The sequence below is a fragment of the Idiotropiscis lumnitzeri genome, chromosome 17 (genome assembly GCF_059441095.1).
Source record: "Idiotropiscis lumnitzeri isolate Australia: NSW breed Sydney's pygmy pipehorse chromosome 17, RoL_Ilum_1.0, whole genome shotgun sequence".
Classification (NCBI taxonomy): domain Eukaryota; kingdom Metazoa; phylum Chordata; class Actinopteri; order Syngnathiformes; family Syngnathidae; genus Idiotropiscis; species Idiotropiscis lumnitzeri.
The window spans coordinates 13,898,987-13,920,768 of NC_142407.1; the positions used below are offsets into that span (position 1 = coordinate 13,898,987).

Consider the following 21,782-nt stretch of genomic DNA (forward strand, 5'->3'; position numbering starts at 1 on the left):
TCCATAGCAACGTAATTTTGCCATTTTCACGCTGTTTTAGTTCCGTTGGGAGTCTTGAATACAAAACGTTGCCACATCTGAGAATTGGCGTGTTGTGCACGACAAGGACAATGCGTCATTCGCTAGCATCCCCGTAACTCACTCCGCATTTGACAAGGGCTGCAGCATCACCCCGCCGCAGACAAACACATCCCATTGTTCTTATGATTATCATGATTAATATCTGCTCAAGAAAAAAGGCAGTGAGCAGCTCACGATGACATCACAGCAATGCAAATTACATTTCATTTTATAAGTAAAAATTTTATTGATTGAATAAAAAAATGGTAAAAATAGGCCATCTCACTTAAAATATCAAAATTATTTTAATTTAATTATTATTTTTTAATTTTTTTAATTTGATACTTTTAGTTACTGAGAGGCCAACAGTGTATCCTTAAAGCCTCAATCATGAAGACCTGAAGACACATTCAAGTTGAATTCAATTAAATTATGTCAGTGCGAGATCTGTTATCTATTATTTTTTTCCTTCTTCTCTGTGTGATTTCCGACTCACCAGCATGTTGCGCTGCCCACAAGTCACACAATTAACGCAGCGCGTAGTCGTTTAGCTTTTTAATTGTTTGCCGCTTGCACGTGGCGTTCTTGCCAAGCACTAGCCTGCCTCATCAAAAATGGATACTTTTTTTTTTAAACACAATGCAGGCAGCTGTTGCACGTCATTTGTTTTTCATTTGAACATGAAGGAATTAACACAGCACCAAAGATGTATAATTATGACTGCTACTAAATGCCTTACCTGTAATAGTTGCTTGGTAATCTCCGCAGTTAAAGCTAAATTGAAGTCAGTTGAGTTCACTGCTACCAGACAGGAGCCCGAAAAATAACAATCAGACGACCTACGGCTCGTATATTTAAAAAAAAAAACTCGCAAGGCGGGTCACTCGTCTCTCAAGGCACCACCGTCAAAATCTTTCAGTACCCAGATGACTAATAAAACAACAAAATGCTCCAAAAATGTGGCGACAGGTGCGTTTGTGCGGAACAGTGCTGATAAGCACTAATGAAAGGTGTTCGGTGGCCATGCTCACAGGCACGAAGTTTACCGTCTCCTTTGATCTTGTGTCTTTCTGCAGCTGTTCATTTTGTGCCACCTGTGTCCCACTCCACAAAGAATCTCGCGTACAGTGCAGGTGTGCCTGCATGCCACTTGCAGACGCTTCTCACATTCTTTACCCCTCTTGGCCCCTAAATCACCATTCCTCACATAATTACACAGAACCCCAGCGTATTTGCGGTTCGGCATTCGGAAATTTAGACCGATGTCTTTTATTTATTTATTTATTTTGTCATTCGTTCTTCGCTGAAAACCATGCCCATTCACTATAAAAAGGTTTTGAGGGCATCTTAGGGCCGAGGAACTAAGGAGTTTGATCTGTGCTCCAATTTCACTTCAATTTTTTTCCACCTCAATCATTTCGTTCAATGTATTTAGCATTTTATTATTCTTAATATTACCATCAGATGACATTGTTATATGTAGAATAATTCTAACTATGATTTTATGTTATTAAAGAAAATGGATGGACATCTGTTGTGTCACACCTACATACTGCCAGCCGGGGGCAGCAGCGAAGCTGACAAGCAGCCAAAATGTGCTTGGCACGACAGAAGAAAAAAAATGCTGCCTTCGCTTACAATTGGAAATAGCGATACTCAACCTTGTTTATGAATAAAACGTAATATATTTTTTAAACATATTTAAATCGTATTATTCTAACGAGACTATTTAAATTTTTTAAGACGCGTTAATGTAAATGCTTCTAACGTTCAGCAGTCTACAAGTGATGGACTTTAAAAAGCGCGTACTTTTCGAGAGTTTTTGAAGGCAGCAGTAAGACGGAACGAGAGCACCCTGGCAACGCTGTCACAAAAAAAGATAGAAAAAAAAGAAAAGAAACTAACGACGTTTCGCTTTATAGTCCTCTTCGGGTGACTCGCATTTTTTGATTAAATATGTATTTGAATATGATATTGGGCGACCAGCGGTTGTGTTAGATGGCTGCTATAAATGGAATTTGAACGCGTTCGACATGTTGTTCTTCAACGAGCCCAGCTAGCCTAGTCTTTCTTCGTCCAGGCTCCACATTTGACGTTAGCATCGAGCTTGAGCTAATCGACTATGGCGATTGTGTCCGGCTCCTGCGCGCGGGTCAGCAGCTCTCGGAGCGGGCCCTCGGCAGCGGTGGCTGCGGCCCCGACCCCGGTCCCGTCCCCGTCGTCCGGCCAGTCACAGCCCATGATAGCCGTGTGGGAATGGCAGGACGACCTGGGCCACTGGCGGCCGTATAGCGGCCAGGTGAGCGCTTATATCGAGCGCTGCCTGTCGCCGCGGGGACACCGGGGCGGCGCACCCGGCGTCACCACCATCTGCCTGGGACAGTCGGACCCCGGCTTGTCGCCGTATCTAATCGACGTGGCCAGCCTGAAGCAGTTCCGACAGGACACGGGTGAGTGATTGTGACAACTTCAATTATGTTTTGGCTTCCATTTGAAAAGGCCTGCTAATTAGCTTAGCATGTTAGCCGGATGATGACGGACGCGCTTGTTGTCGTCATCGGAATGTTGACACAGCTGCTCTTCTCCGGTGGATAAACCGGAAAAAAACAGGCAGAACGTGATATTTGTGTTTTTTTATTCTAAGTTGATTGCGGTTAAGATATCGCCTATCGACACTTATGTGTCTTCATTTGATCGGTTTTCGTGAAAATGCGATTATTTTAAGTCCAGACGTAAGGCTAATGGGCAAACTACGGTGGCCGAACGGCTGCCAAAAAAAACGATGACAGAGTAAGCAAATATATTCAATTGCATTAAAATGTAAGAGATTACAAGGGCGTTAGATGTTCAGCATTCCCTTTGCTTACGAGTCATTTTATTTTATTGTATTATTTTTTCTATTGGCCCCGTAGAGTTTAACAAGCGGTTTGCTTCTATTACCAACATATTAGAAATAAAAGATTGCCATTGATTTTACACTCCCATCGCCAGCATCATTTTGGGCCCCACTGACTCACGTTATTACACATTTTCAAAATATTATCACACTTTTCTTATGAAAACGGAATTTATCTAGGAATGACCTTTTAAAATACAAGGAAGATGAAAATTCTTTTGGGGCCCAATCTTTTGCTTATTTGGGATTTTTATTATTTTATGTTTGTATTTCATTAGTGGTAGTACTTGCAGCTATTAAATCAAACCAATTTTTTTGTGGCTCATTAATTGGGGCACAGTATCTTTTCGAGGGCCTCTAACATCGGGGAGTATAAAGCAACTAAGGGTAAAGTGTAATCAAAGCCAGCAGGTGACAACTTAAAAGTGTTTTTTTAGGAATGGCAGCAAAGCTTAGTGGTTAACAAGGTTGACTCGGAATTTGGTTTACTGTTCTCCAGGGAAGACCCGGTCGGTGCGGCGCTCGCTGTTCGCCCAGTCGTCGGGCCTGGGCAGCGGCGTGTATTGGGAGTGGGCTAACGACAAGGGCGGCTGGACGCCTTACGAGACGCGCACGTCCATCCTTCTTGAGCACAGCTATCAGGCCCGACAGGGCACGGCCGACCTGGGTCCGCACGGCTACAACTACATCGTGGACCTCACTTCCTTGGCCCAAGTCAACAAGTCATCTGGCTTCAGGCGGCAGGTGCGGCGCCAGTGCAACCTGCCCTACCCGCTGGCCTCCTTCGGACCCCCGGCCATCCCCTCGGGGCCCTCGGCGCTCCCGACCGCTGTCCCCCCTTCCTCCTCCTCCTCCTCGTCCTCCTCCTCGTCTTCCTCCTCCGGGGGCCCGGCCTGCTCCTGCCAGCAGTGTCTTAGCCACGGGGCCACGGGTCCCATGCCTAGCCGGTCCCGCCACTCCTTCTCATCGGGCAGCCTGAACCGGCCCAGCCTGCAGGGGACGGGCAGGGCGGCGGCGGCGGCGGCGGCGGCACATCCGACCTCCGTCTACTCGCCGTACCCCCGCAGGCCCCTCTCCGTCGGGGGGATGTCCTGGGGCACCCCCTGGCCTCCGCCGCCTTCAGCTAGCCAGCTAGCCGCACCCCTTCTGAGCAGCCCTGCGAGTGCGAACGGCCTAAGGTTGGTATTTCTTCACTTTTCTGACGGGAAAATGGGAGGTGTCTATTCAAGAGAGGGGTGTTTATTTTTCATGTGCAACGATTATTAAGATAGACTTTTTGTCTTCCTTGACGTGGCTTGTCTTGAATTTATGTGAAGAGGACCTTGAAAAATAATCAATTGAATATTAAATCGGAATGTGGAAGGCGGTTGAAAGCAAATAGTTATTCAAAATTGGTCTGCCCTAATTTTGATAATGATGGTGATAAAGTGTCATTTTTTTAATTTTTGGGTGGCAATTGCTAGAAAATCAAATGTTGGCCGACCACTTTACTCGTACGTTGATCTTATGTTGGCTAGCAAGGACATCAAATAAAGAGATTGTTTTCATTCGCAATTGAGTGCTTCTTAACTAAATGATTCGCTACCCAACGAAGGCGCTGAATTGTCTTATCTGCACTTGTGTGCCCTTCCTGTTCCTCACGGGGCAGGCGACGCTGCGCTTTAATGAGGAGTCATTAACATGCTCGTCACTTCGACTGTCCCCAGGCGACCGCTGTGGTCGTCTCGCTCGCAAGCAAGCCAAACGTCCTCCTCGGCGTGACGCCTTTATTAGCACGGCAGCCACGTTTCGCCCGCCGTTGTCCTCGGCTGCCAAGTGATCGCTTATTTGTTATTTCACACGCTGGAGGTCAGCATGCTCCAAATCTGATCGTGAGGAATGAGCAGGAAGCACACCTTTTTCTACAGATCTACTGAACGCATTTTTTTTTCTCCCCCTTCCCCTTCCCTCTGCCAGCGTTCCTTCCATCCCCGTACAGCTCAACGGATCCACCAGCGTCAGCTCGGCCCTGGCAGGTAAAATCCTCAAAACGCTTCCCGTCTACACAGAACACCTACAACCCCCGCTCCCCTCTCAGCTTTTATTTTTTTTCCGGGATGATTTAAAATCTGGTTTTGATGGGCTCACGTGCCTCTGCGCTGTCTCTGCTTCAATCCTGTCAAGACCCTCTTACACCCGGCTTTACCAAAGATATTCACCAGCCTTTTTTTTTTTTTTTTTTAAAGTCTTCAGCGAAAGAATAGAAAAAAAAAAAACTTTTTTTACTCAAAAGTTTTATTAAACTACAATAAATTGTATTTTTCTATTAACTAAAATGAGCAAGAATTAAATATTTAGAATTATATAAACACGTTTAAACTAATCCGAATCATTTTAAAATTGGATTTACTTAACACTAAAATACGAGAAAACTATTTTCTGGTAGTTCTCCATTATGTGTAAAGAATGTTAAAATGCGCACACGCATTTTGTTGTCGCATCAACAATAATCAACTAAATACTTTTGGGATTTGGAGAAAGGTGTTTTTTGACACAGGTGGCGGTCGGAGCATCTGTCGCTGCTCCATCTCATCCGTTTTTATTTTTCAATTTGTTCCTTTCTGCTCCTGCACCTCACCTGCTTTGCCCCACCCTGGTCCCGACTTGCCCCGCCCCGCCTCGAACCCTCACCCCGCTCCAGGCATGGCCTCCATTTTGATGTCAGCGGTCGGACTGGGCGTGCACTTCACCACCGCCGCCGCCCCCCTCCCGCAGCCTCCTCCTCCTCTGCCGCCGCCGCCGCATCAGCATCTGCCGCCCCAGCAATTTGCGCTCCCGCCGCCGCTTCCGCCTCCCGTCCAGTTCCCCCCCGCCAGCCGGCCCAGCAAGCCCCCCGGCGGCGGCAGCAGCGGCAGCAGCGGCGGTTCAGTTAAGAGAGCCAAGAGGCAGCACAGGAGAGGTAGCTACTACACGCTCGGAGGACTCTCTCTCGTCACCTCCATCAGACCTCGTGTTTCCATCTCCCGTCCGACGTTTTGTCTTGTGCTTCTGGTCACCTGTCATCCATCCATCTTCCATTGCCTTCCACCTTTCGATAAACGCTGCATTTTGTCCCTATTTTGATAAACAGCACCGGCGCGGAACAGTCAACTCTCCTCTTCAGCAGTTGTTGTTCCATAACATTTTATATATCAAAAGTACTCGATGTATCGGTGCTCTCTATCGTCGAGTACTCAAAGAATCAATATTGGTCTGGAGGAAAAAAAAAAGTGGTATCGAACTTCCTCTGTATAAAAAGCACCAGCATGGATGACCGGAGAAAGTCAACTGAGCTTCTGAGATGGTATCAGAGGCGAGAACTCCACTCGTGTCTGAGGGAATTCCGCAGTGCGGCGCGCCCGATACGCTCTTCTGCCATCCTGTTCTGTTGAAAGCAATTGACGCTAGCCCACAACAATTCCAAACGCGGCGCCAGAAGATGCTCTGCCTTCTGAAGTAATCCGCAACTATTTGAATAGTGCAATCATAAAGTCAAAGCAGAGTCTTTGACTTTAAGCTTTGCAGGTTCCACGCGGATTAATGTCACTGCAGACTCTTGCACCACTCCGCATAGAAATCATTTACAAAAGGGAAAAAGGCTGCGTAAAAGAGAACAGCCAAAATTTGGGATCACTTTACACCACGTCGCTCACCAAGCTCGGCCCCGCCTTTTAAAGCGTATACACCCATCCTGACACTCTTTAGTGTTGAAAGCAATTGACACCCTCCCACATCAGAAACAGCAAGCCTTCATCGCTTCCTCCTCATTTCCCATCTTTGAACGTCTCGTCTGCGCTTCCCGCTACTTCCCTTTTTGCTTGCTGGGCCGAAACGTGTCGGGAAAGAAGTTGCAAAGTTGCAATCAAGATTCCAAAGGCCTTGTTTCGTTTCAGCTTCCGTTCAGAGAGCCGAGGAGGTGATCCGGCGTTACATGGAGGTGGTGCCGGGCGTCCCGGACGAGGTAGTTTGTATTTCCGGATTTGTAATCAACTGCCCAATTTTATTTAGATTTTTTTTCCTGACACCTTCCGTTGCAACTCCCAGGACTGTATCATCTGCATGGATCAACTGTCCAATCCCTCCGGCTACGAGACACCTCCACCGCCTGCGGCGGAGGAAGGCGGCCTGGGTATCTTGCCGGACGCGGTGGGGAAGTTTGTCAAGTGCGGCCACACCCTGCATATGCTCTGCATGCTGGCCATGTACAACAACGGTACCAAGGTACAAATTGGGGACATTTCAATAAACACCAAGCCGCTTCACAACGAAAGCATCTCTGATTGTTAGTCGACTACGTGGATGAAATGGCGTGTTCGTAGGAGTATTTTTTCTTTTTTAATTTATGTAAAAATGCAAGCGTATGGCTTTATCCAAAAAAATATTAAATAGATATGTGAACAATTGATTCCGTTGAATCATTTAGATTATATTGGAGTATCTTTTTATGGAAATGTTTTAAGCAAAACTAAGCATAAAGATTTCAATGAATTAAATCAAATTTACTATCAGATATTTTAAGTAATGATGGTATTTAAAAATTAAATGGATAGATTTTTAATTTTGTCAAAATAAACTACAGATACAATGCAAAAAACTAATTAGGGCTGAACAATGCACGTTAAATGCAGTGTGTATTCCCGTCACTCTTAAGTGGTTTACCTCGAAAGTACAACCGATCGACAATTCACTCTTCTCTTATCCGGTTTGCATCGATCAGTTTAAAAGCAAACATGACTTGTCTGTCCTCAGGACGGCAGCCTTCAGTGCCCCTCGTGTAAGACCATCTACGGCGAAAAGACGGGCACGCAGCCAAAAGGCAAGATGGAGATTTATAGCATCCCTCAAGCGCTGCCGGGACACCCGGACTGCGGCACGATCCAGATCATCTACAGCATCCCGCCAGGAATTCAGGTGGGCTTCGCCCTTGCCCATACTCGCGTCCTCGCAAGAACCCCAATCGCTCATCAAAGCTACTTTTGTCCTGGCGCCACAGGGTCCGGAGCATCCCAACCCGGGTCAGCCCTTCACCTGCCGGGGATTCCCTCGCTTCTGCTTCTTACCCGACAGCCACAAAGGCAGGAAGGTAATGCGGTGGAAAAAAAAACCGTTCCAGACACACCCACGCTTTGTGGCCAACGAGTCTGCTAGCATAATGCTCACATTGTGAGATGGGCTAACGTAATTTAGCATTTTAGGCTAATTGCAAGTCTTCAAACAAGTGCGGCTTGGGAAACTGTCGTTTAATTTAACATGGTTTTTGACACAATTGTGATAAAGTATATTTATCCCAACTTCAGAATTAAAAAAAACTGCAAAGCCAAAGTATCTATTGTAGCTGTAATTTACAAGGCCAACAGTATCCACATTCAACAATAAATGGCAACATGCTCGCAGGTTTGTTTCACTTACTTTTTTCGAGGACTTGCGTTTCCATGCCAGTTTTATTCCATGGGTCCACTTTGCAGTGCAGTCCATTTACCAGTCTTCATCTTGCTGTGCGCTTGCACACGCAGTTCATCAAATCCAAATAGTAGTAGTGGAAAAAAAACTGTTGTCAATCAAACAAACTAGCCCACAGCCACAGCTCACAAGTTTCCCATCCAACACGGCTGTTCCAATCAACTGAACTTGTCAACGAGGCTGCGAGCCTGAACGCAAAATGTTAGCCACCAGGTGGCACAATTGCTTACATTTGGGTTCAGGCAAAATTGTTTCAACATAAAATAATGGCTCCAAGTCCTCATTTGTATGCATAAATTCCCATTAATTCACATGCAAAACATCCAACTTTGAAAATTTTTGCTCAAATGTTTCTGAGGGGTTTGCTTACTTGTGGTGCCATCGGAGAGCGCTTCAGCTTTTACCAGACTGAAAAAAAGTTTTGACATCTTAATGAATTGACCTGCAGTCTGCCCGCTCCCATCACCTTGTCCTTAAGTCTTTTTTTGTGTGACTGAAGGTTCTGGAGCTGCTGAAGGTGGCGTGGATGCGCCGCCTCATCTTCACGGTGGGCACCTCCAGCACCACTGGCGAACCCGACACGGTGGTGTGGAACGGCATCCACCACAAGACGGAGATGATGTCCAACTTGTCGGGACACGGCTTCCCGGACCCCAACTACCTGGACAACGTCCTGTCGGAGCTGGCCTCTCAGGGCGTGACCGAGGACTGCCTCAAAGCACCCGGCTGCAGCAGCTAAGTCACCAGCTGCTGTAAAAAAAAAAAAAACTCTTCACATCCTCCCACTGGAAGGGAAGACCACCATACAGGCACTGGAATTAGGGAGAAGAATCCAGCAATTTATCCGCCTTCAGAAGTCATATGAGAGCCGTAACATAGGCTGGAAACGCGGTACGCTGTGTGAAAGTGGACAGTCTGCTACGATTCCAACGCAGCTACATTCCCGCAAACCTTATTCCGGAAGACCTATTTTGTTGCTTTTGTGGTATATTCTTAATTTCTAGCTTCATCCACATTCTCTCCGCCCTCCACTTTCCCCGCTCGGTCGCCATGACGGCACCGGCACTTCAAAACTCATAAAGCACTTTAGTTGTGTCGGTGCAGAAAACTGCAATTGAAAAAAAAAATGTAAAATACGGGGTGGAGGTTTTGCAATTGAAAGCGTCGCAAAGCGATGCTGCATTCACAAACTTTGGGAAAGGAGAAAAATGTAGAAAATTGATGAAATAAACAAGTGGTGACAGCAAATCAATATAGATGTTCTTTTTGACACTTGTGTGCTTTAGTTCACGTTGTAATTGAACCCTACACCGTTTCACCCTTTCAACAACTCACTCGCCGGCTACCGAAAGGGGCGCACTCTCTCCCTTGGCTGGCATTGGAGCCGAATCCTGCGCGGCTTGACGCCCTAGCCCCACAGCCACTCAGAAGACGGAAGCCAAGAAAGCGCTCAGACGGTGACAATCAAGGCCTCACTTGTACTCACACACCTCTCGCGGCACAAGTCACTGCAATAAAAAGAAAGAGATTGATGACGACAAAGCGACTCTGTGCTGTCAATTTGGAAACAAACAACTAAGCAAGGCAACACATTTTATTTGGAAAGGCCTAATTGGCGTTAAGGTACAGCATGTTTACATGGGGGTTAGTCATCGTAGCATTCTTTACTGTTAAGTCAGGGACGGATTGGCCCTGCTTGATACATTCAGACTGACTTGTTTGTTTTAGCCACGTAAGATTATGGTACATATACAGAAAGCCCTCGGAGCATTTATTCCATATTCTTTATATGCATCTTAAGGTCCATCGACTTGTACAATTTTTCCTTTGTTTGACATCTGTATGCTACTAGTATGACTAGTGAAGCGCTAGATGCTAACTGGTTGAATTGTAAATGTTGAAGTTGTCATATAGGAGCGGGGGAAAAAATGTCCTAAAACTTTGAGAAATACCGAATAAATGCTCAAACGGCTTTTAATAAATGTGCTAATGTACAAAAGGCTGTGTTAATCTCAAGCTTCTTTACGGGGCGTCCATACGCTGGATACAAAACTCATTCAAATGGCATGGAAACAAAAAAAAACTAGTGAGCGTCATCATCAAGATTTCAACATTTGGGTTAGCTTCACATGCTAGCCAGCTTGAAGCTGGAGATGGCTATGCTAATTTATCGTGCTAGTTTGCCGGAATTAAAAATATAGACCTCAATGGTTGCTTCTCTACCGTAGGAGATGATCGGTTCGCTGCAATGATCACGTATCCTGATGAGTTCATTCTTATGCTAGCTGGCTGGCCACCAATTAGCTTGAAGACACCAATAGAGTGAATGGGATTAGCCTCTTGTTCCAGCTAGCCACAACGTAATTAACTGGAATGAAGACAGGCTGCTGTATTATATTATATATATATATTTTTTTTAACTATCATCCAGAGTATGTGGCCCCTGCTAAGCATTAGTGTTTTAGTTAGCATCCCTGCACAAGGCGGTGTTACAGTTCAATAAATAGAATAAATAAAAACGATACAAATGTTAGCGTAGTATTAACGGCGTGGATGCTAATCACGCACGCACGGATACACAAAATGGGACTTTTTTTCTATTTTTAGTGCTAACGTTAGCGAACCCAAAAACAAAACAAAACAAAAAAAAAACATGTCATTTTGATGATTGCGGACCACGCCATTTCTGGGTTGCGTCTCCCTTCAGTAGTTGACTTTTCCTGGTACTTGCATGTTGACTCCGCTGTAGTCCACCATGTACATGGGCCACTGCTGAGGACACAAAATGGCAGCATAGTGTCAGTCATGTGTCGGGAACCGCGAGTTTGGCTTATTTCGTTTTCGTTGGAGGTTCCACTGCTTTTTCCACATTTTGTTCATCTAAACTTTCAGACATTATGCAACACGTACCATGACTGGAATTTGATTGGCTGACGGGGCAAGCTCTGTGGAGGAAGGGGGGGTGCCTCGGTGGGTCTCCTGAACTCGCTTGCGCTTCCGTCGACTAGTAGAGGCTTCAGGCGCTAACGCTGGGGCGACCAAATGTTAACAAAATGTTTAACAAAGTTTCTAACATGTCGCAGCAGCCGTGATGATGAGTGTGTGCATACCTGTGTTGCAAGGCTGACTGCACAGTTCTGAAAAAGGCCTGAAAGAGAGACAAAAGCTACTATTAGCATACAATAGCTGTTAGTTTAGTTAGCTTCTTATTAGCTTAGCATTTTTTTGTAGCACTGTAAGAATTACAATATTTTTTTTGGGGGTGGGGGGGGGGGGTTGAAGTTTTTGTCAAGGGCCGTACTGGTAGATTGTTAACATTGTAGCTATTAGCATTGTTAGCGCCAATGTAAAATAGAAAATCGTAAGTATAAATCGTAACGTGGTCGTTCTGGGCTAACGTTGCTAGCACGTCTTGCTCACTTTAGCTGGCTCTTGACGCTGAAGCTGATTTTGTCTTTGGCGTGGAGGATCCTCTCCAAGCAGGCAGCGTCGTAGGCACCCGGATTCCGGAAGGGCACGTCTTCGGGGAGGCCGTCCACCTCCACGCACTCAGGGCTGCCACGGATCAGCTTGTATGGCACGGCCACGGCTCGGTCCAGCCCCAGAGCCTCACCTGGAAACATCGCAACGTGAAGCTCATGATAACCACAGCACATCCGATATTCTTGCTGTTTATTTTTTTCAAATAATTACCATATTTCTTGTTAAACAGCTCCTTGACCTGCTCGCGGAGGACCACCTTCTCCCCAACTCGGTTGATGTCGTCATCGTCTAACAGAAGACAAATTGCAATATTGGACAAGCTAAGCAACGCTACTAAAAAGTTAGCGACAACTCACCGTTTATGGTAGCATACGCCTTCTTCAGTAAAGTGACCCGGCGAGGTGCTGGAAAACATTGCAAGTTATTGAAGAGGATTTTTAATCAAGGCACCAGTTCGAGTGTGTGCTGATCTGCGCTTACCAGGCTTTGGAATGAGGCCTTGGAAAGGTCTGGAAATCAAGACGTCAATAGCGAGTCAGTTTAGTGGGCAATGGTAGTGTGGCACTTTAACAATTTCAATAATAAGAAATAAAATAACTGAAGGTGTAGATAGAATTTTTTTTATTTGCCAGCGACAACGCTAACCTGGTGATGGTGAAGTTGATTTTGTCGGCGACCGCCAGGATGCGCTCCAGGTTCTGGGAGCCGAAAGTGCAGGGCTTCCGGAAAGGGATCCCGGGCGGGAGTCCCTCGATGATCACCGAGTCCGGGTTGTTCTTGATGCGCTTGTAAGGCACTTGCACCGGGTACTTGATGCCCAGTGCCTCGCCATACTTCCTGTTGAACAGATCCTGGACCTGCTCCCGCAGCGTGTTGGCCAGGTCGATCCTGGACAGCTTGGACTCCAGGCACTCTTTAAAAAGAGGGATGACTCGATTAGATTTTTTTGGAGGGTGTATGGGGGAGTAGCCCCATTGCAACTTGAAATGTTTTTTATTTCCCCTCCCCTTTCCCATGATGTTTTTAAAACATATACTGCATTTAGTGAGTAATTTCATTCAGGGACAAAATAATCCCCAATCTGGAAAGACCACATCGAGCGCTTTTATATGACTCCATGCTGTTTGTTGCGTGAACATTTTTGATCTTTCTTATTGGCCAACTTTGACAATTACTTTTTTTTTTAAAAGAAATTCACTTGCAATACCTGAGAAAGCGGGTCTTTTGGACAACACCGCAGCATCTTCCGTCAGCGGCGTCAATTCCTTAGCATCTAGCTCTTTTAGGAGGAATCATTCAGAAGGTTAAATCATTTAACCAGCTCCGCAAGATCCACCCAAAAAAAACCAAAACACATTGGCGGAATAAAATCCCTGCCCAAGTCAAAGATGCAACCTTTGACCTACCCGAGTCGCAGACGGAAGGCATCTCTTGCTTGACTTGCTCACTCAGCAACTTGGGCCTGCGGACACAAAAAGGCATAAATGTCACTCGCCGTTTTGTACGACGAGGCCGGCGTGCGATTATTTCCGCTCACGTTTTGATGACAAACTGGATGTGGCTGCCGGCGGCCAGAATCTTGCGCAACTTGGCCGCCCCGAAGCAGTTGGGCCGCCGCAGGGCGATGCCCTCGGGCAACCCGGTAACGTACAGGTCCTCGGGGTACATCTGGAACTTGGAGTAGGGCACCTTGGCCGGCTCGGGGAGTCCCAAAGCTTCGGCTGAAAAAAAAAAACGGTCAAGTGGAATTATTTTGGAAAATGTCAAATAATAATCAAAATAATAATAAAATAAACCAAAAGCAAAGCTTGGACTTACAGTACTTGATGCTGAATAAGTTCTCTACTTGTCTGCGCAGCTGAAGAATCATTTCACCAATGTCCTCCACGAGGCTTCCAGCTGAATGAATCAACAACAAAGACAAGTGGAACAATTTCTGAATATGTTCTTTGCTCACTGCGTTTGACAAAAAAAAAAAAAAAAAAGAAAACATCTGTAAAGTCCTCATCGAGACCTTTAAAAGGAGGTCAATGTGGTTTGGCCACATTCTATAGAATGTTGTTCCATGCTTAATTTTAGCTTGATATATATTTTTCAAAACGATTAGGGTGACTATCAATTAAACACGACGTCCTCTTATAAGGATAAAATGGAACTGTCACCATCTCGACTGGCCTGATTAAGATCGCTAAAAAAGTGTTACCTTCGAGGGGTCTTCGGCTACCCTGGGGTGCCGCATTGGGTGGCAACGCATCAGCGGCTGCAAGAGGCAAAAACAAGATCATTTTTCAAACATTTGTACAGTTAAAACTACTTTCATGGACTACTTTTATTGTGTGTGTGTCTTCTTAATTTATGGGGCAGGGTCATGTATTTTGCAGTTTGAGTTCATATGGAGCGCTTGGATTTGTCACGTGCGCTTACCTCGGTTTTGTCTCCTGCAGTGGTCATTTGCGAAAGAAAAGAAACTTAAGCAAAGCACAGTCAAAAAACAAGAAAATGAAAAGAAAAGATGAGAATAAAAAGCTCTCAATTCCCAAGTACACATTTGTGTGGACGCTCATTCGGTGGGAACAAAACAACTTGCTGGAGGTTTGGATTGTTAAAGAGTTCCTTTGAATTCTATTCTTGGATTTTTTTTTTTTTTTTTGCTTTTTAAAGAGAGTGACAGCACAAATGTGGCCTTAGGTGTGAACTCTTAAGGCAGTTGTGCGTTAGACTGGAGGGAGGGTCATAAATCAATCTAGTGGAAGTTGCTAATGGGAGATGCGCTACAGTGGTGGGCGGAGGGGAGGGGCTATGTGGGAGGGGCTTCGGAAGTGGCGGCATCACTAAGGTGGGGTTTGACGTTTTAAAGTTCATACGTGAGGCCCTAAACAAGAAGCAGATTGCGGGGCGGCAGGCGGTCCGGTCCGCAAGCCGCTGGGGGCCCGGCCGGTGGTCCGGAGAGGAGGAGGGCGATGAGGAGAGGAGGTGTGGAGGTTACCTGCGTGCTTCTCCGCCGGGAGGTGGAGGCCCGAGGCGCCCGAGGGAGAGGATGTGGCCGGACATGGGGGGGCAGAGGCGGGCTCGGGTGCAGGCTCGATCGCCTCCTCCGCGCTGGAGCCGGCTTCTGAACACAAGCACAGCCTTGAGGTTCGAATTGAAATTTCTAAAACATGCATGAAAGCAACACTTGAGGACCAGAGTTTGAGAGTTTACAGTTTTTCTCTATTTTAGAAATGGTGGTAGATTTTGGTCCTTTGCGATTTCCTTGCAATTTAGGGACGCTGACGATGATTTTAGTACAAATTTCTTTTCCCAAAGCTCGTTCCGAGAGACATTCATGAATTTCAAAGTATCCTCTCTGGAGAATTTTTCCTCCTGGAAAGGTCATGACCTGAGGGGATTCTGCGTTGGTCTCACTTACCCGGCACCGTCACTTGAATGATGTCCCCATCCGGAGGCTCCGTTTTAATCCTCTTCACGGGGAGGCAATCTGCCGAAGGACCTGTAGGGGGGGCATCGGGTTCAGTGTCGCCATCGACATCATCACCCTCATCCTCCTGTCTGAATGGCCGCCACGCTCGTTCGTTCTTACCTGCGTCGCGCTCGGCCAGGGGACTGACGCACACGCTGGTCGACCTGTTCAATTCAACACACGGGACAGCTCATTAGGAACGGCGAGGCAGCGTCCGATCGGCGTGCGAAACAATGAGACGCGCTCTGACCGGCCGCTGTGAGGATTGATCGTCAGCTCGGCGGCGGTGGGCGTGAGGCTCAGGTTCTCGGGGAAAGTGTCTTCGGGGGCGGCGGCCCCCGCGTCTTGTTTGCCATCCTCCTTCGCCATCTTCCCGGCAGCTTGGAGGAGACCCAGACGAAAAAAAACAAGATCAGCTGAGGCTTCAATTTTTTGAAGTTTTGTAGCGTTCTTAAACACTCGTAGTTTAGCCACCTTGTTAATTCGTGTTTGTTACAAAAGTGTATATTTAGCGTGAGCTGAATTGGTCTTACCTGTGAAAATCTTTTCATCAAACATTCTGTAAGGCAAAGCAGACAACAGAAAATGAGTCAACGCCAGCGTGCCTCGCTCTGTCCACTTTGAAGCCGAATAACACGCCAGAGACGGACGAGTGCTCTTTTCTTTGGAATTACCTTCAATAAAGGAAACTAACCTGAAATTCATGAATGCAAATGACTCGTCGTTTCCATTTAGCAGTGTGATGTTGCCGTAGCAGACAGACGGTTAATGGCTCAGCTACTTATCTAAAATTCAAGCCTAAATGTCGCCTCCGTAAAGAGCGAACGTACGCAAATCCGTTGGAGCGTTTCTGGGACGACAAAGAAAACGAGGGACGCACCTTCTGACCACGAATCGGATGGCGTGACGCTCGTCCAGGATGCGTTTGAGTTTGGGCACCCCGTAGGTGCACGGACGCTTGAAGGGGATCTGGTCCGGGATGCCCAGGATCTCCACCGCGCCCGGGTCGCAGGCAATCTTGCGGTACGGTACCGGCACCATGTGGTCCAGACCGAGGGCCTCGGCTACACCGCAAGGAAAACAAGATGGCTTTGTTTAGGGCCCGTTGTCATTTTTAGTGGTGTACACGTGTCCAGAATAAATGTTTTTATTCCTTTAAGCGCGGGCCACATACGGCTAAACCGTCCCGAATTTCGGGTGATGTGTCCCACTTGACTCCTCCTCACCATATCTGCTGTTGAACAGGATCTGGACACATTCCCTCAACGTATTAATATCCTCCGTCTCTCGGATGAACGAGTCCCATTTTTCTGCAGAGGGTAACGAAAAAAAAAAAAAAAAAACATACAATGAATGTTTGTTTTTGTTGTCTTTTTTTTTTTTTTTTTAACATAAGCAACATTTCTATTGTTGATTTACTGGCAGAAGTACCGTACTGGATGCATATAAAAAAAATAAATGGTTAAAGCATACCTGATTTCTCGTGCACGATGGAGAAAAGTAGCCTCTTGGATATGTGAACACTTGCAGGTGTCTGACCCTGCTCACCAGGTAGTTTTGTTGTCTCATCTAAAACAAACACAACAAAGAGACAAAAATTCAGCGAAATTCACGACATCCAATTCCGATTCCGGGCAGAAATCCCGGGGCATTACCATTGCTAGCGGCTTCCTTCCCACATGCGCCCTTGTCTGTCCAGTTGGCCAGTCGGTCCTTGCCCAGGCTGAGGAGCGACGTGGGTTTGAAGTCCAGCGTGCCATCTGGGTGGGGTTTGGAGGACATGGGCATGCCGTACAGGAAGTTTGAGAGAACAGAGTTGGCGGAAGTGGCGGGACTTGACGGTGTGACTACCTGGGCAGTAGTCTTGACTGGGCCAGCGCCGCCCTGAGCCACGGGGCTGCCAGAAGAGCTTTGATGGCCCAGCTCCACGCTCGCTGACTTGGCTTCGCGAGACAAGTCTTCCGTCGGCCTGCGACCAGACCGGAGGAGACGCGTCAAACAAGGCCACGGACGAGTTGCCGAGCCACAACGACTTTCAGCGCGAGTCAAGAAGCCGGAATGAGTCAAGTCTAGTTTCGGAGCGAGAACAAATGTGGATGCCGGGATCGGGACCGGTCACGGAGCTGAACTTAATCAAGGCTTCAGAACTTGTTGAGGAACTAGTAAAAGAGTGAGAATCTATGACAACACAATTAGCGGAGGCGCTACTCGCAGATCTAGCCACAGAGCCACAACGAGCCGCACAACTAATTGCGGTGTGAGAACTGTTAGACTTCTACAGTCAGTGGAATACTTGGCGCACCCCTCAAAAATGGACAGCTATGAAAGGAAATGCCCGGCCTGGGTAAGGTGCTGACCTTGTGACGGTAAAGTGTATCCTGTGGCTTAGCTCCAGAATCTTTATGAGCGTCTTGGAATCATACTCAGACGGCTTCCTCAAGGAGACGCCCTCCGGTAGGCCGTGGGCCACAAGGCAAGCGGGCTCCTTCTGGAGCCACTCGTAAGGCACAGGGACCAGGGTGCTCTTTCCAGCCGCTTCACCTGCACACATCACCGGGGAATCGGTTGCTGTCATAGGAGGGAAAATGTGGCGCACCCCTCTCCCACAAATATACAGAACATTTTGACGCCCCCCACATTTAAAAAAAAAGGGTGAAAAACATGGCACAGCTTCAATCCGCTTTACAGTTACCACTTGACCTGGTGTGACTTTAAGAGAACGCTTACTGTAGAGAACGGTGAAGACCTCGTCCACCATCTTCCTCAGGACAAAAATGTTGGACTGAGTGTCCGGTGGCGGTGGTGGAGGCGGTGGCGGCAGCGGGGGTGCCCGGCCAATTTTCCCGTGCTCGGCTTCCTTTCCCGCCTTGCACAGATCCACATCCTGGTCTTTGGTGGCGGTCACGTTGGGCAGGCAAGAGGGCGCCCCTACAGGCAAAGGACGGAAGTGAAGGCCCGGCTTGTTTTCCACCAATGTCGTTTAGCGCCGTCATCGCGCCAGTGACAGATTTGTTCTCTTATAATCATTAATTCTCTTATAATCTAATAATCAATGTGTCACACTTGAAAAGTAAATTCTTGGGAACACTTACGGCAATACTTGTAGAATTCAGTTTGGATTTCTCTCCTGGAGTTGAGGAAAATTCGTCCCTTTTCCGTGCCGAGTGCAATGACGCTGTCCTCGTGGACGGTGACGCAGGCCACCTCGGCGTTGAGCTTGGACATGGCCATGCACTGGACAAAACACTTGGTTACTACACCGCATTTGTCAAGTACATCTAGTAGTAAGTAGCTAAGTGAGACGTTTGAAGGTGGACTTACCACTGAGTCCAGGGCCGACACCAAGCTGGTGAGGATCTCCTGCCTGGCCAACAGAGCCGGAACCGGAGGATCGCAGCGGGAGGTGGGCCGCACGCCGTCACATGCCAGCTTCCTCATCTGAGACATGCTCTCTACATAGACAACAACATACATGTTAGCATCGAGTAGCCATGTGTTAGTGCGTTAGCCACATCCTAGCATCTGTTTGTCATCTATTAGCTCTGCACTGGTTCGCATCCGTTCGCCAAAAGTTAACTTCCAAAAGTCTAATATTGCTTTGGGTTATTTTAGCAATTGCTTGTCGTATACAGACTTCTGTTGGTAACTATCTTGTAATAGTTCAATAGATTTTGCCCGCCATGTTTAGTTTAGCATTGGTCATGTGTTAGTTGAACTAACGCAGGCAGGCCTGGCCGGCAATGCCGCGTCGCCATAGCAACCACAACCCGTCTCCCTTGGAAACTAATCTCGGGGCATGCGAACAATGTGGTGCTGGCCCTTTAATCTCTGCCGACACTGCCAACCATTATGCCGGCCTCTGGCTCAATCGACAGAGGAGGAAGATGGATGAAGAGGAAGGGGCGGGTGTGGCTGTCTAAATGCATTTCCCCCGAGGCCACAGTAAACATTCAAACACCCCAGCCCCACGTTCCCTCCTCTTCACCGATTAGGGCCTGAAAATAGACAGAGCTTGAATACATGGACCAGATCAGGAAGTGACAGAGGAGGAGCTAAAATAGAGCAGCATGATAAAAAATACTGAGTGAATTGCGATGACATACAAACAAACCTGCTGGGGAGAGGATTTCTTTTTTTTTTTTTTTGTGCACCAGTCAAAATTTGACGCTTAGGATAATGGGAACAGTGTGAAAATGTGGGGAACATCCCAAAACAACAAAACATCTCCAAAACATTTTTTTGTGTTGAATTGCATGGAACATTTTAGCTCACTTATGAAATGTGGCGCAACCTCAAATTAGGCACATCTCCACAAAAAAAAAAAAAAGATTACATGGACGATGTGCCACACACTCAAAGGTTTCGGTGAATTAAATTACACCCAAAATAATCGCCATTAAAAGGGTTGAAGATGTGGCGCACCCGCCAAAAATGTCCGCAACATGTACAAATGTGGACGACCCCCCCCCAGGAAAAACTGAATAGAGTGGAGAATGCGCCCCAAAACTTTCAGTGAGTGAAGTAAATGCAGAAGACCCTCTCAAAAAACACTCTTTATGTCAATGGGCAAATTTCTCATCCTCCGATATTTAATGCCAACCACCAACAACACACATGGAGCAGCAACACATACAAGCAGAACATACATATTACCCAATCATATATTTAAACAACAGAATGTTACACCAGTCGATATTTATTTCCTCAAACTCCTTTAGGGACTCAAACACGAAATTTAACAACTGTGACGCAGACGTGTTTACCACTAGTTCACCATGTTACCGTATCCCGTGTAATCTCAATTTTGGTGATGCAGTTTGTTTTAATAGTGTAGATTAAATCTGACTGTATTAGTTAAAATTATATTTGTATCATTTTAGCACACGACGGCTGTTGTTAGTTTTTATGAGTAAATTAACATAAATAAACGATTACAAATTAACAACAATTGACTGTCGTGGTGTAAAAAAAAGTAAACTTTAACTCTACTAAAGACTTTGTAAGAAGTACTAAATGACGACTTTTAAACGCACCGTTTGTCTGTAAAGCAGCTGTCTTTGTTGTGTGAACCTAATAACCTTTAAACACACTTAAGATAAGGACGAATGTAAATGTAAAATAAAAAGACAGTTGACGCTTCTGACTTGTAGTCTTAAAACCACAAGAGAAGAATGTTTTAATTTTGTAACTGACTCAATTGAGTCGCTGACATTGTTATTAAGAGTTCAACAAGCCACCAAGCACGAGCTAATTAGCTAACAGGCTAGCTAAGTAGCTAGCTAGTTAGCTCGCGAGCTAACCTTAGCACGTCGCCCCCTCCCTCTCGTTGATGTCGTCGCGAAATAATCTATCCATTCTCCATGTACAATTCACCCATTTCTTCATTTATGTACGATGTATGATATAGATATGACGTGTACAGCCCGAAAGAAGGGGAAACGTAGGACAAATCTCACCTTAATTCGCGATTAAATCCGCCTGGTCTGCTGCTGTCAATCCCGGAATACTTTTTTTTTAATCCATCGTTTTAAAAAAACGCAAAAATGTCGCTCAACGCACTTTGGAAAAACATGGACGTAATCCCAATCTCAATGTTTGTATCCCCCCTTTTTTCTTGTATTTCTTCTACAATAGTAGTTGTACTAGAAGTGTCCTTTTCGCACCCCGCTTCTCGTTCTTTGTTCTGTAATCCAGTAAAATTGAAAGTCATTCGCCCTCCTGCTAATCCCAACCCCAACTCAACGGCGCCGTCCATTGGCTGCGGCCGGCGGGGTTGAGCAGGATTAACCGGAAAAACTCCGGCAAGGAAGACCATGGGGCAAAAGAGGAGAGAAGGAGAAATTCCGATCATATTTCATCATTTTATTGCATCAGTCAAAACAAGTTAACGTGAAAGCCTGCGAGAAATGAATACTAAGCACTGTTGGCAAATATAAGGCTCGAGGGCCATAAAAAACGGGGTTTCCTCAAGCAAAACAATTAAAAACATGATCTATATTTTTAATCTGTAGAAAACAAGTGGGGAAGTAAATTTAAGTGCAAAGGGCAAACATTGTCCTTTAATAAATAAATAAAAAACACACTCTAAATTAAAATGACAAAACATTGTAAAATCCTATCTGTGTAATCCAAGGGAAAAATAAAGATGTTATGTGGAAACTGTAATTTAGAAATTCTAGACCATGGTATTCTGATGCATTTTTTTTTTTTTTAAACTGGGTAGATGTTATTTAATTTACTTTTTTAAAAAATAAATCTGTGTTGTTTGATTTGCGTAATTCATGTGAAAAATTAATAAAACTGTCGGGGATAAATATTTTACAACAAATTTAAAGTATATAAAATATGTTATTCATGTGAAATGTCAACAAATAAAGTTTTTCAATTAAAAAAAAGTAAAACCAA

The 21,782-nt window shown here is 45.9% G+C and overlaps 2 protein-coding genes across 3 annotated transcripts; one reads left to right on the top strand and one right to left on the bottom strand.

Moving 5' to 3' along the window:
• The first annotated feature begins 1,894 nt into the window (after positions 1-1,894).
• On the top strand, positions 1,895-9,976 carry dtx2 (deltex 2, E3 ubiquitin ligase). Of its 2 annotated transcripts, XM_088278806.1 has the most exons (9): positions 1,895-2,510; positions 3,456-4,134; positions 4,913-4,971; positions 5,637-5,894; positions 6,868-6,935; positions 7,019-7,195; positions 7,724-7,885; positions 7,968-8,057; positions 8,934-9,976. In XM_088278806.1, exons 1-9 carry the CDS (start codon positions 2,183-2,185, stop codon positions 9,171-9,173), a joined length of 2,061 nt encoding a protein of 686 aa, XP_088134932.1. In that variant the 5' UTR covers positions 1,895-2,182; the 3' UTR covers positions 9,174-9,976. The 2 variants fall into 2 exon arrangements, with proteins under 2 accessions (XP_088134932.1, XP_088134933.1); XM_088278807.1 differs by lacking the exon at positions 5,637-5,894.
• Positions 9,977-10,014: 38 nt separating this feature from the next.
• gtf2ird1 (GTF2I repeat domain containing 1) lies at positions 10,015-21,136 on the bottom strand. The gene is made up of 27 exons (XM_088278805.1): positions 20,834-21,136; positions 18,699-18,829; positions 18,470-18,611; positions 18,105-18,305; positions 17,735-17,918; positions 17,033-17,346; positions 16,851-16,946; positions 16,604-16,687; positions 16,258-16,441; positions 15,911-15,936; positions 15,628-15,757; positions 15,498-15,541; positions 15,327-15,407; positions 14,904-15,029; positions 14,121-14,177; positions 13,736-13,816; positions 13,455-13,638; positions 13,324-13,379; positions 13,125-13,196; positions 12,563-12,830; positions 12,398-12,426; positions 12,274-12,321; positions 12,128-12,205; positions 11,855-12,047; positions 11,545-11,582; positions 11,345-11,463; positions 10,015-11,206 (listed from the first exon to the last, which is right to left on the bottom strand). Exons 2-27 carry the CDS (start codon positions 18,822-18,824, stop codon positions 11,138-11,140), a joined length of 3,030 nt encoding a protein of 1,009 aa, XP_088134931.1. The 5' UTR covers positions 18,825-18,829; positions 20,834-21,136; the 3' UTR covers positions 10,015-11,137.
• Between the last annotated feature and the right edge of the window lie 646 nt (positions 21,137-21,782).

Bases quoted from the DNA above. Each gene is read 5' to 3' on its own strand.
- dtx2 (XM_088278806.1), top strand. From the start codon at position 2,183: ATGGCGATTGTGTCCGGCTCCTGCGCGCGGGTCAGCAGCTCTCGGAGC. The intron at 6,936-7,018 runs GTAGTTTGTATT...TGCAACTCCCAG, and splicing joins TGCCGGGCGTCCCGGACGAG to GACTGTATCATCTGCATGGA. The intron at 8,058-8,933 runs GTAATGCGGTGG...GTGTGACTGAAG, and splicing joins ACAGCCACAAAGGCAGGAAG to GTTCTGGAGCTGCTGAAGGT.
- gtf2ird1 (XM_088278805.1), bottom strand. From the start codon at position 18,824: ATGTCTCAGATGAGGAAGCTGGCATGTGACGGCGTGCGGCCCACCTCC. The intron at 15,030-15,326 runs GTAAGTGAGACC...GCTTGTGTTCAG, and splicing joins CATTCAAGTGACGGTGCCGG to AAGCCGGCTCCAGCGCGGAG. The intron at 11,464-11,544 runs GTATGCACACAC...TGGTCGCCCCAG, and splicing joins CAGTCAGCCTTGCAACACAG to CGTTAGCGCCTGAAGCCTCT.